The 12,864-nt window shown below is 40.4% G+C and overlaps 3 protein-coding genes across 4 annotated transcripts; 2 read left to right on the forward strand and 1 right to left on the reverse strand.

The window, feature by feature from the left end:
• Positions 1-543: 543 nt before the first annotated feature.
• On the reverse strand, positions 544-5,225 carry LOC131101319 (ras-related GTP-binding protein C-like). The gene is made up of 7 exons (XM_058046275.1): positions 4,693-5,225; positions 4,002-4,205; positions 3,735-3,934; positions 2,970-3,084; positions 2,748-2,890; positions 2,507-2,655; positions 544-704 (listed from the first exon to the last, which is right to left on the reverse strand). The coding sequence occupies exons 1-7, from the start codon at positions 4,870-4,872 to the stop codon at positions 553-555; spliced, it is 1,143 nt and encodes a 380-aa protein (XP_057902258.1). The 5' UTR covers positions 4,873-5,225; the 3' UTR covers positions 544-552.
• LOC131101321 (palmitoyl-protein thioesterase 1-like) lies at positions 4,762-7,537 on the forward strand. Its single transcript, XM_058046278.1, has 11 exons — positions 4,762-5,020; positions 5,198-5,276; positions 5,613-5,738; positions 5,815-5,924; positions 6,256-6,383; positions 6,453-6,523; positions 6,588-6,690; positions 6,768-6,858; positions 6,928-7,026; positions 7,085-7,156; positions 7,228-7,537. The coding sequence occupies exons 3-11, from the start codon at positions 5,621-5,623 to the stop codon at positions 7,348-7,350; spliced, it is 915 nt and encodes a 304-aa protein (XP_057902261.1). The 5' UTR covers positions 4,762-5,020; positions 5,198-5,276; positions 5,613-5,620; the 3' UTR covers positions 7,351-7,537.
• Positions 7,538-8,295: 758 nt separating this feature from the next.
• On the forward strand, positions 8,296-12,707 carry LOC131101320 (palmitoyl-protein thioesterase 1-like). Of its 2 annotated transcripts, none has more exons than XM_058046277.1 (10): positions 8,296-8,350; positions 10,059-10,178; positions 10,255-10,361; positions 10,629-10,756; positions 11,523-11,593; positions 11,671-11,773; positions 11,853-11,943; positions 12,011-12,109; positions 12,168-12,239; positions 12,311-12,707. In XM_058046277.1, exons 2-10 carry the CDS (start codon positions 10,067-10,069, stop codon positions 12,431-12,433), a joined length of 906 nt encoding a protein of 301 aa, XP_057902260.1. In that variant the 5' UTR covers positions 8,296-8,350; positions 10,059-10,066; the 3' UTR covers positions 12,434-12,707. The 2 variants fall into 2 exon arrangements, with proteins under 2 accessions (XP_057902260.1, XP_057902259.1); XM_058046276.1 differs by lacking the exon at positions 8,296-8,350 and adding an exon at positions 8,358-8,634.
• The last annotated feature ends 157 nt before the right edge of the window (positions 12,708-12,864 follow it).

A 12,864-nucleotide genomic window follows, 5' to 3' on the forward strand; every position in this document is an offset into this window, starting at 1 on the left:
ATACAAACAAATGGAGGTTATATCATATAAGCATGTGTACTCTAATAAAAAGTATGAATTTGTCTCAATTTAATTTTGTAATAATGCAGTAACAGATGTGATAATACAGTGGATACGTTTCAATCACCAAAATAGAAACATTTTATTAAAAGAAAATATGTACAGTAAAAAAAGGCCTCTGGAAAATCCTTTAAGGCTAGAAAAACCTGGCCAAAAAAAAGCTGCTACAATCTGAAAAAAAGAGTCCTCCTTGTATTATTAGGAGACGTCACACACATGAGGTGAGGGGCTTTTAAAAAAGGACAGCAAACAAAAGCAGTGTGACAGGAAAACACCTCATATTTCCCATAAATGTTACAGTGCGCAACAAAATGGCTGAGTAGGTAAGCCAAGCTGACATCTTCTTCATGGCCAAGGTTATTAAAAATAAAAGAGACACAATATGACAAGTATAATTTGAGTTTGGCACACTTCACAAACCTGTCTCTCGTGCACCGACACCCCCCCCCACCCCCTCCCCTCCCCACCGCACCCCCATGCTAATTATTCTGTTTAGACGCCGTTTCCATTCAGTGCGGCATATTTTAAGCTGCTGCTGCTGGACGAGTTTGCCCGCTTCAGGACCGCGCTTTGTTTGGAGGCGGCCACTTCAAACACTTCATAGATGGCTTTCCGGAAACAGTGGAAATTATACTCTATGAGACCTGTGAAGAGAAAGTACATACGGTGGTTACAGCCAATCAGTGCCAAGTTGTGATGTTGTAACACTGTACAGTGGAACCTGACAATCCAATAATATTGTTAGAAACGTTACAGACGACTTCTTTCACAAATTCAGGAATGTTTCAAAAAGTTGTGGCACTTTTTTCCAGCAATATTTAATTATTTTTAACAGGGGTCTCAAACAAGCGGCCCGCGGGCCAAATGTGGCCCGCAGGACACTAGTTTGAGGCCCCCGCCTTGATATGAAAGTTTAATGTTAGTGCGGCCCCGCGCAAGTTTGATATGGATGCTGTATGGTATCATGTACCCAGAAAAAAAATTATTACGTTTGATTAATGTTCATGTTAAAGGTTAAATAACTGTTAATAGTTATCCTCCCTATCCGTGTGGAAGTGGTAAGTTTTTGGCTATTTAAGTTTAAAGGAAATAACTTGGAGGCTACCGTTTAGCTCTCTAGTTTGCGAGTTAGCATGTGTCTCAAGACCCTGCAGTTGCGCAATATGTTGTAAATAAAAAAAGAGTATAAATGTGACTATAGTCGTGTTTTGTCATGTCTACAGGGCTCTAATAATGCTTTGTTAATTTTAATCTGAAAAAAAAGAATTTGTCTACCCACCAACTATATGTGGTTTCTTAAGTTTTTATTATTTGCCGTTTAATCATTATTATTATATTTATTTATTTATTACTGATTGATTGATTTTCTTTATTCTTGATTCAGCGAGCCCCCGGAGTAAGTTGAGTTTGCGACCCTTGACCTAAATAGTAGTGCTGACTGCTAATGACAAACATTCTGCTGCACATGCAACCGGAAAGCAGCTGCACATCACGTCAAACAGGAAACAGAAAACCACAGTAAGAGCATTAAACAGGAAACGGTATGAAGATTAAGTAAAATAAACAAAACCTCTGGGGAAAGTGGTTAGTGCGCAGGCCTCACAGCAAGGAAACCCAAGTTCAATTCCACCCTCGGCCATCTCTGTGTGGAGTTTGCATGTTTCTTTTTTGTTTGCTCTTTAAGATTGTGTTTTCTGAGATGGTTTAGGAAATGGTTTAGAAAATATTTTTAGTCATATTTTGTCATTGTACTTTTCTTAAAAGTAATGTTAAAATATTGTTTTGTTCCTGTATAACCAACTTCCTGTATCAAATACTTTAATATGTCATGTTTCACTGTTGTAAAGTTATGGAATTGCCATTGGTGACGTGTATTTTTTTCACAGGCAAGTAGGCAAGTCTGTCAAATGTTTGGAGCATTTCTGGAAATGCTGTCTTTCCAGCAGTATTAAAGAGCAGTATTTCTTTTGCATAGTTATTTAAAATATATATATATGTAATTCCTTTGGTGGCTGCATGGCAGCCTAGTGGTTAGCGCACAGGCCTCACAGCTAGGAGACCTGGGTTCAATTCCACCCTCGGCCATCTCTGGAGTTTGCATGTTCTCCCCGTGCATGCGTGGGTTTTCTCCGGGTGCTCCGGTTTACTCCCACATTCCAAAAACATGCTAGGTTAATTGGTGACTCCAAATTGTCCATAGGTATAAATGTGAGTGTGAATGGTTGTTTGTCTGTATGTGCCCTGTGATTGGCTGGCCAACAGTCCAGGGTGGACCCCGCCTCTCGCCTGAAGACAGCTGGGATAGGCTCCAGCTGCTTTTCTAAAAACATTTTCTGTGTATAACTAACTTTTTTAGCATATTTACTAGCCTGTAACAAAAAATAAACTATCAAAATGGCCGCCAGCACCTTTGATTTTTCAGTATGCGGCCCTGCACCCATCTTACCTTTCCTCTCAAAGCTCTCCTCTCTGAGGATGCAAACCAGGGCAAGGAACTTAGTGACCTCTTTCAGATAAAGCACTGTGGTGTTGTTCAGCTTGATGATAGCCAAAGACTCCTTGTCGTACGCACAGCCGGTGCCATCATCCAGCAGCCTGCAAAGGAATAATGAATGCAAATCATTCATTCACCAAGAGAATACACCTGATTGTTGAAGTCATGACATATCGAGTGTTGCCTCCCTCACCCGTAAATACAGGAGACGTCAATAACCACGTCAATCATGTCGCAACAGAGCTCGTAGGACTGCATGTCCACGGGGGAGCTGTCTGTAGCGATGTAAATCTTACTGACGACGTCAAACAGGAAGGCCTTCTCGATCCCAGAATGCTGCAAACACCATAGTCACATGTTGAAGAAGAATCTTTTCACTCAAACACCTACAAGAGTCAAACGTACAGCAACGTACAGATATGAATATGTTCAAGAGGTTCTCCAATGTAGGCAGCTGTGGGATGAGCTTCTGGACCACTTTGCTGAAGGCCTCAAATATGGAGTGGTCGTAAATGCTGGTGAGGTAGAAGCTGGGGGAGGAACAGCATGGATGTCAGAGGTTGACCAGCGGTGACCTCAGAGGTTTGAGCGTCAAATGTCATGATTATAGGTTATCACATGGTTTGTCTGGTATCAGGCCAGGTATCATGCCCCCCAAGTGTCAGTATCATGATCTTATTATCACATACTATTTAATCATGAGCTTATCATCACATACTATTTAATCATGAGCTTATTATCACGTACTATTTAATCAAAAGACCATTTTGTTTCCAGAAAATGTTCAGTTTATTACATGTATTATATCTAAACAGTGTAAACACAATAATTGCAAAAAATATTTCAACAATAATATTTTATCTTATCTTATCAATGTCTGACAATTAAAGTTTCATTAATCAAGTTTGGGCAGCAAAACAAACGCTGTGTGTTCACGCTCGTGCGCTGTTCTCTGATTGGTTGTTTCACGGGCACGATACCAGAGCAGCGCGCTCTGAGTGGACAGCTACGGGGGCTGATACTGGACATGGTTAAACTCTATATTTTATCAGTATCACTGCCCTGGGCTTTGACACAGTATCATTTCAGCCTTTCCCGTATCATTCATGGGCGGTTTCTAGGGTACAGGGCCAATTAATACTGTAGTATGTGATAATCATCGATATCATCAAACGCTTACCTGAGGTGAACCTTCTCCAAGCCAGCATCTGCGAGATCATCATTGGCCCTCTGATGAATGTCTCTTTGTGTTTCTATTTTGTGGTCGTCGGAGAGGCCGTCAACTTTATGGATGAACACCTCGAAGTTGATGTCAGGGTTCACTTTGTAGGCTCTAGACACGGTCTGTTGCAACTTCTCAAGAGCTTCCATATAATCATCCTAGTAATAGAACGACAAGATGCTTATTCATCACAGGCTACAGCCTCCTGACATTATCTCGTATTACCTGAGCGTCAATAACAAAAATTAATGCTCCGGTGCCGTTGAAGATCATGTCGCTGTCAAATGTCGGGTCGCAGAAGTCCACTTGGCCGGGAAAGTCCCAGATCTGGAAGTTGACGAAAGAGGTGCTGGAGATGTCGTCCTTGTAAATTTTGTTGGTGCTCTCCAGGAACAGGGTCTCATTGGGGGACATTTTGTGGAAAACAACCTAGGCGGCAAAAAAGTGCAAAGGTTAGTGATTGATCATTTTAGACAAAAGGTTTAAATGAAGGGGTGTCCAAAGTGCGGCTTGGGGCGTTTTATTGGCTGTCGACACACAGTATTCTACAGACAAAAATATAGAAATAAAGTACTGTAAATGGCCATCTATATATATCTATGTTTTGATGATTTTCATGCGTCCAAATATGAAACATTTTCGCCAGATTCGCTAGGGTCACCGAGTAAAAAAATTACATATACAACAGCTCACATGAAACAAGATTTAAGGTGACTTCAAATAAAAAAAGTTGCTAATGAAACCCAAATTTGGATTGCCAACCGCCATTAAACCAAAGAAGGAAAACTAACATCAAAGCACGCGCTCGTGCGCATCCTCAATTTTGTTATCTGTAATTAACCTACGTTTTTTTTTAAATGATAGTAATCCATTAACCAATTATCAAAAGTTTTAACGTAAACAAATCTACTTTTACCTTCTGTATGGATGATTTCCCGCTGCGCCTCCGTCCCATCAACAGTATCCGTGGCTTGTCAGCTGACCCGGGGCTCTCCTCCATGTCTGCTTCCTCCAGCCCGTAGCCAAAACTTTTGGGAAAGGAGCCGACAACATCGTAACTTCCAGCCAACGCTGGCTCCTCAAACTGTATCGACATCCTGCTCCTCGCCGAATGACCCGAACCGCTCCAAATCCCCCCCTAAGTGACCAGAGACTGAGCTGTTATTCAACAAAATAATCCGTAGAGGAATGTAGTCGATGCTGTTCTAAACCAGCTAGCATGGCAAGCTAATTTGCCAGACAGGGTAAGTCCTGTAGAAAATACTTAACCCCGTCATTAAACTATACGTTATTTCCGTGGTACCCAAGTAAAAAAAACACTGAGGCATTAAAGCGCCATGATATTGTTAAAAAGTTTGATAAAAATGGGCTAAAGTTCGGCTGTATCAAGCTAGTCACAAGTCTTGACAGTTTTGCTCCAGGTCCCGCCTCTTTTATCTGATTGGCTGGTGTAAACCAGACACTGTCATGTGATAGTCAGATGCCGGAAGACTTTGTACGGTGAGTGCTAAGTATATTTTGTCTTGTTTTAAAGGGCATTTATTCAAATTTTACAGCATTTTATTACTTCATATGTATATTTTTACAAATAGATAGCACTGTATGTTTATGTTTTTATTGATAGTCAGCAAATACTGCGTTTCTTTCTTAGTATACTCGAGCTAATTTCCCGGGAGATTATCAATAGTTGTAGTAGATAACCTCTACAGTGTACACGCTGTAATGTGTAGTGTAATGTGTTTGACAGGCCACGGCTTCATGCATGATTCCCACGCAAAGCAAGAAATAAATAACTAAATATCAGTGTCCTTTACTGTTTTCAATGACTTGATGTAGGTTCCAGGATGGCAATGGTTCTCCCGTTGTTCCTGTTGAGCCAAGTGGTGCTGGCTGCAAGCATGCCAGTCAATTGGGTCATTGAGGCCAATGGGACAGTACCACTTGTTCTGTGGCATGGGATGGGTGAGTGCTTCAATATATGGGTTATTGAATATATGAGAGGGACAAACTATTCCAACCGTGTCCATATGTCCACCAGGTGATAGCTGTTGCAACCCGCTCAGCTTGGGTGGCATAAAGAAGCTGATCGAGCGGGAGATTCCGGGAATTTACGTGATTTCACTGATGATTGGGAAAAATGTTGTCGAGGTACTATTCCCTGTGTCCAATGATTTATTAAAATTCACCAGAATGTATAAAACTATGAAGATGTACATGGGATTAGATAACATAAACTGTAGGGCCCTATACTGTATAAGTATGTGCAGTCTTTTCAGCAGATCTGGGTGTCCAAACTGCAGCCCGTAGGACAAAATGGAACATCTGTAGAGAAAATGTACCTTCTTGCTGACTTTTAATGAATAATTGTCACCTAGGTTCATACATTGACGCTTGCAATACAGCTAGTACATGTTACATCATAAAACACTACATAATGTGTTGCTATGTCATCATTTTGATGTCCCTTTCCTTCTTGCAGGATACAGAAAATGGCTTTTTCATGGATGTGAATGAGCAAGTGGCCATGGTGTGCAGTCAGCTTGCTAAGAACCCCCAGTTGGAGGGAGGATACAATGCAATGGGATTTTCCCAGGGGGCGCAATTTCTGTATGGAACTACTTATAGTTTCAGTTGACCATGCTTTTTTTTTTTTTGACTCTTCCACTGTGTTCACAGGAGAGCTGTGGCACAGCGTTGTCCTTCTCCACCAATGAAAAATCTAATCTCTGTCGGTGGGCAGCACCAAGGTATGAACATACAGTGTATTTCCATAGAGTCGACATATTTAATGACAATATGTATGTTCTGTAGGTGTGTACGGGCTTCCAAGGTGTCCCGGAGAGACCTCATTCCTTTGTGACATGATCCGAAAGGCCCTTAACTCGGAAGCATACAGCGACCTGATTCAAAAACAGTGAGTTGTCTCGATTGCTCTTTTTGTGATTGCACCACCGCTAAGCAGTTGAACCCGTGTGTTGCTTGATTTGACAGCCTGGTGCAGGCACAGTACTGGCATGACCCGTTAAATGATGACCTGTATAAGAAGCACAGTCTCTTCCTGGCTGATATCAATCAGGAAAGGGTCAGTATTGTTTGTTATGAATATATTCCTAAAGAAAACAAAATTAAACGTAATCCTGTTTTTAAAAAGGTGGTAAATGAGACTTACAAGAAGAATCTTCAGATGCTGAACAAGTTCGTCATGGTCAAGTTCCTGCAGGACTCTGTGGTCGATCCTGTGGATTCTGAGGTAAATTAAACAGTAATACTTGCAACGTGTTGTGATTAATTAATCATTTTCATCGCAGTGGTTTGGCTTCCTAAAAACCGGGCAGGCCAAAGAGACTGAAACCCTACAGGAGAGCGTTCTCTACAAAGAGGTGTTTACTATTCATATCTAATATATCTACTATATATTAATCACTCCTATAATGTGTTTATGAAAATGTAGGATCGTCTGGGTCTGGCCGCAATGGACAAGGCAGGAAAGCTGGTTTTCCTAGCAACTGAAGGAGACCACCTCCAGTTTACAAAAGAATGGTTCGATGCAAATCTGCTGCCTTACCTACGCTAGAAAACGCTGCTGGCGAGATCCTGCAGGCAAATAATTCCCTCCTGTTGCACTAATCATATGTAGCATGCTAATGGGGTAAGGTTAAGTGTAATGTCTTCTGCTGCTGTTATTTCTCACATGTAATTGTCCTGTGCTAACTGTTTTCATTGTTTGTTTGTTTTTTAAATAAAACATGCTTTTAACGTTGTGTTCTGCGTACATGTGTTGTATTAGTACCGTACATATTTCAGTGAAAACACAAGAGACTAAAAGTCTAGTGGACTAATATGATCATATTTCCTGCTTCTAGTCAGGACTCGAGTAGCAGCATTGTGGTTGCACTGCAGCAGCTTGTCTATAGAACCCGGTGAGAATGCTGGTAAAAAGCCGATATTGATTTACTGATCTGAGGCCATTATTACCCCTAGATTTCTAAACTGATGATTAGGTTTTAGAAAAAGCATATCAAACGTGTCCACGTATTTGATGTAGTAGCGACATGTAGATCTGAGTGTCGTCTGCATAGTTGTAGGACACATTGAAACTGCGAACTGAACAATAGGGATCCCAGGATAGACCCCTGGGGAACCTCACAGGTCAGTGACAGCTGCTGATCATTCAAGGAAGGCCTAAATCATATTTGTGTATTTGTACATTGTCTAGTACATTTAGAAACGCACTTGCAGGAAGCAAACTGATGAAATCCAACTTTCGTCACAATTTTTTGGCAAAATTATAAGTATACAACTATAAATTATATCTTAAGCAAGTGTATATTTCTCTGCAGCTTTCAAATCATATCCCGAAAAAGGGCAGAAGTGGTAGTCTTGGAAGGAGAAATAGCCATTAACCACCTTCATATTTAAGATGATAAAAAATAAAAATATATATCTAAGCAAGAAAACTCAGCTCTGACACGCCCCCCCCCCCCCCGCCCCGCTGTCGTGCGCATTCACGCGGAAGCTGGCACTTCATAATAGAAATACCAAACATTACACGACACCTGTCCACTCCAAGAACGGTGAGTGCCAAGTATATTTTGTCTTGTTTTAAACGGCATTCATTATTTTTTTTCCTACACATTATTACTCTATCGGTATGTTATATTGATATAGCAAACACTGCGTTTCTTTCTTAATTTATTCGAGCTAACTTCCCAAAAATATTGCTCTAACCAAGGAGTGTAGCGTCGTAGGTTATGGTGAGGAAAGTCCGTCATGATGGTAAGCAAAAGAGGTGGGCGGGGCTACACTGTACAAATGGAACGGAGTGTAGCACGCACAGTGGAGAAAGACGGCCATGATGGTAAGCGATATGGGCGTAGGGTTCACTAGCACTGAACAGAGTGTAAAATAACTTAAACGCTGTGTATACACCTTTGATTGAAAATGGATGAATGTCATTTATTGAATCACCACCCAGAGAAGCAAATTAAGTTTAAGTTATATTGTGTGGGAGTCACACACTATGTTTAATTACAACCAAAATTCTAAATGTGCATTTTTAATCACACATAACCGTCTTTATTTTTGATGAACTTGAAAAATTACAAGTCTATCTAGTCTTTTGGACCGTCTATGAGAGCAATTAATAGGTAAGCAGCGTGTCGAGGATTCAGTGTTTCCGGATTCCGCTCACCACCATGGCATACAAACACATTGAGGGCAGAATGCGGATGTTGGCACACCTGTTTTAAGTCGAGACTACATGATGCAATGCTAGGAGATATTGCAAAACTGGAATGCTTTAGTTGAAATGTAAGAAAGCATCTGGGAGTCGTTTGGAAAATGAAGAGCTGAAGCTGGACTGAAATGCTGTGGAAATATGCTGAAATGTGGAATGAATGTAGGGGTAGTTTGGAAGCTAAGCTAAAGCTGTACTGAAATGCTGTTAAAATGTATACTAATGTGGACCCAATTTTTGAAATATGTAAACCACAGGGGCGTGGTTCCCTGGTGCAGTCAATCAAAATTTAATATCTCCTCGGTTTAGTCCACAGGTGGTGACGATTAGAAAGTGTTCTGAATGAGCGGAATATTTTAACGTTGCGGATGAAAATGTGGCAGAATAATAAGACAAATGAAAAATAGTGCACAATTTGGTGTGTGTGAATTAGAGCTGCAACGATTAATCGAACCAATTAACTATTTTGGTAATAGATTAATAATTTTTACAAAATTAAATATGTAATTATTCTCTGACTTCAGCCTCTGAAATGTGAATGTTTTTTTAATTTCCTTAATCATTCATGAAAGCAAACCCATTACCTTTTGTGTTTTACTCCATTAATTGAAAACAAGCTTCGGATTAATCGACTAAGAAAATAATCTTGTCATTTGACAAACATTTAGATTAACATTTTAACAGAATATTTAAGTGGCAACTTGTTTTTTGTGAACTTACTTGCTAGTTCGATTTGGAAATTAAATCAAATTAATCAATTAATCAAAAAAATAATTGACCGATTAATTGGGTATTAAAATAATTGTTTGTTACAGTCGTGGTATTTTGAGCATGCTTTATTTTAACAGAATATTTAAGTGGCAACTTGTTTTTTGTGAACTTACTTGCTAGTTCGATTTGGAAATTAAATCAAATTAATCGATTAATAAAAAAAAAAATTGACTGATTAATCGAATATTAAAATAATTGTTTGTTACAGTCGTGGTATTTTGAGCATGCTGAGTGCAAAGCGAAAATGTGTTCTTTACTTCAATGACTTGATGTAGGTTCCAGGATGGCAGCGCTTCTCCCGTGGTTGTTCCTGGTGAGCCCAGCGGTGCTGGCTGCAAGCACGCCAGTCAATGAAGCCGATGGGACAGTACCACTTGTTCTGTGGCATGGGATGGGTGAGTGCTTCAATATATGGGTTATTGAATGTATGACAGGCACCAACTATTCCAACAATGTTCGTATGTCCGCCAGGTGAAAGCTGTTGCCTTCTCAACATGGGCGCGATAAAAATGATGATTGAGCACAAGATTCCGGGTATTTACGTGCATTCACTGATGATTGGCAACAATGTTGAAGAGGTACTATTCCCTGTGTCTGAGTATACACAAATGGTGATACAGATGGGATTAGACAAAGCAGCAAATATTGAAGGGTTGGCTACTGTATCAGCTATATGAGTAAAAATATGGTCAAGGTCCAGGTTGGGAATGAGGTCCTGACCCAGGTAGGGAGTTCATTGCTGTACTAAATCGTTGTGAAGAGAGGTGAGCTAGATGAGCAATACTTGGCTTCACGTGTCTCAGATCTTCTAATGTTGTCATTTTCATATCCCTTTCCTTCTGCAGGACATAGAAAATAGCTATTTCATGGATGTGAATGAGCAGGTGGCCATGGTGTGCAGTCAGCTTGCTCAGGACCCCCAGTTGGCGGGAGGATACAATGCAATGGGATTTTCCCAGGGGGCGCAATTTCTGTATGGAACTACTTATACAGTAAACCTCGGATATATCGGACTCGGATATATCGGAAATTCGCTCACAACGGACAGATAAAAAAAGAACCGATTTTTCTGTAATGCATTCCCTATAAAAATTCATTGCATATATCGGATTTTTTTCTAACGGATTTCGCCTATTTCGGACAAAATCTCCAGTCCCGTTCCAATGCATTTCCATTAAATTTCCCTCGCATATATCGGATGGCCACATCGTGGCGCTCCAATTCGCCGAATCGTGACAGGCCGCTATATGACGTCATTTGCAGCGTTGCCTGCGCGATTTATATTCACGTTTATTATTCAGATTTAGGACAAATATAAAAGTGAGTGACGTCAATAATACTAGCACAGCAGTGAATGAGATCTTAACCTCACTATTGGAAATAACGTAGGCCTGACGGGCGTAACAGGGCCTAGCTTAATTAACAATTTGTTATGCTCAGAGTCCAATTAAGTTAAATTCTCATTACCTTACGTCTCTTTTCATTGCCCAGTCCAGGTACATTGGAAACATAGTCAAGGAAGTGCCTTTTTATAATGGATAAATTCCGATTTACGCATATACCGGATATAAATCCGATATATGCGTAAAACGGACATTTTCCGGTATAAAACGGATTTCGCTTATATCGGACAAAACCTGTGGGAACAATTGAATCCGATATATCCGAGGTTTACTGTACTTTAGTTTCAGTTGACTATGCTTTTTTTTTTTTTTTTGACTCTTCCACTGTGTTCACAGGAGAGCCGTGGCACAGCGATGTCCTTCTCCGCCAATGAAAAATCTCATCTCGCTCGGTGGGCAGCACCAAGGTATGAACATCCAGCGGCTGTTTTTTTTTTGTTTTTTGTTTTTTAACATTGACAGTTAAAAACAATATATTCCCTAGGCGTGTACGGGCTGCCAAGGTGTCTCGGAGACAATTCCAGCGTTTGTGCCATGATTCAAAAGTTCCTCAATATTGGACCGTACAACGGAATGATTCAGACCAGGCGAGTTGTCTCCATTCCCTTTTTTGTGGGGATTGCATAACCACTAAGCAGTTGAACCCCGTGTTGCATTTTTTTCCAGTCTGGTGCCGGCACAGTACTGGCATGACCCGTTACGTCATGACAAGTACAAGCACAGCAGTCTCTTCCTGGCTGATATCAATCAGGAAAGGGTCAGTATCTGAGTTATGAATATATTCCTAAAGAAAACAAATTAAACGCAATCCTGTTTTTAAAAAGGTGGTAAATGAGACTTACAAGAAGAATCTTCAGATGCTGAACAAGTTCGTCATGGTCAAGTTCCTGAAGGACACTCTGGTCGATCCTGTGGATTCTGAGGTAAATTAAACAGTAATACTTGAAACATGTTGTGATTAATTAATCATTTTCATCGCAGTGGTTTGGCTTCCTAAAAACCGGGCAGGCCAAAGAGACTGAAACCCTACAGGAGAGTGTTCTCTACAAAGAGGTGTTTACTATTCATATCTAATATATCTACTATATATTAATCACTCCTATAATGTGTTTATGAAAATGTAGGATCGTCTGGGTCTGGCCGCAATGGACAAGGCAGGAAAGCTGGTTTTTCTTGAAGCAGACGGAGACCACCTCCAGTTTACAGAAGATTGGTTCGATGCCAACCTGCTGCCTTACCTACGCTAGAAAATAATTCCCTCCTGTTGCACTAATCATATGTAGCATGCTAATGGGGTGAGGTTAATTAAAGGTTAAAGATAACTTCTGCTAAGTCTGTTACTTCAGTGTTCATGTAATTGATCATGTCGGTTGATCACGTCTACAAACAAAAGCTTCACCTTAAAAATGTGTTTAATATCCTGTATGAATTGGATACCGTATATAGCTTATTTACGCACATTTTGTTTGAAACTATCAAAAAAAAAGTGCTCTTTATTTTAATAAACATGCACCGGACTCACCTGTGTGACTTGTTTGTACTTGCCTGTGTGTGACTATAAAAGTAGTCAATTGTAGAGATGGGATTTACGGCTCTTTTGAGGGGAGCCGGATGTTGGTGAGCCGTTCCTTTCAAAGAGCCGTTCCTTTCAAAAGAGCCGTTCACACCGATTGGTGAT

Source organism: Doryrhamphus excisus, chromosome 14, assembly GCF_030265055.1.
Source record: "Doryrhamphus excisus isolate RoL2022-K1 chromosome 14, RoL_Dexc_1.0, whole genome shotgun sequence".
NCBI classification, from domain to species: domain Eukaryota; kingdom Metazoa; phylum Chordata; class Actinopteri; order Syngnathiformes; family Syngnathidae; genus Doryrhamphus; species Doryrhamphus excisus.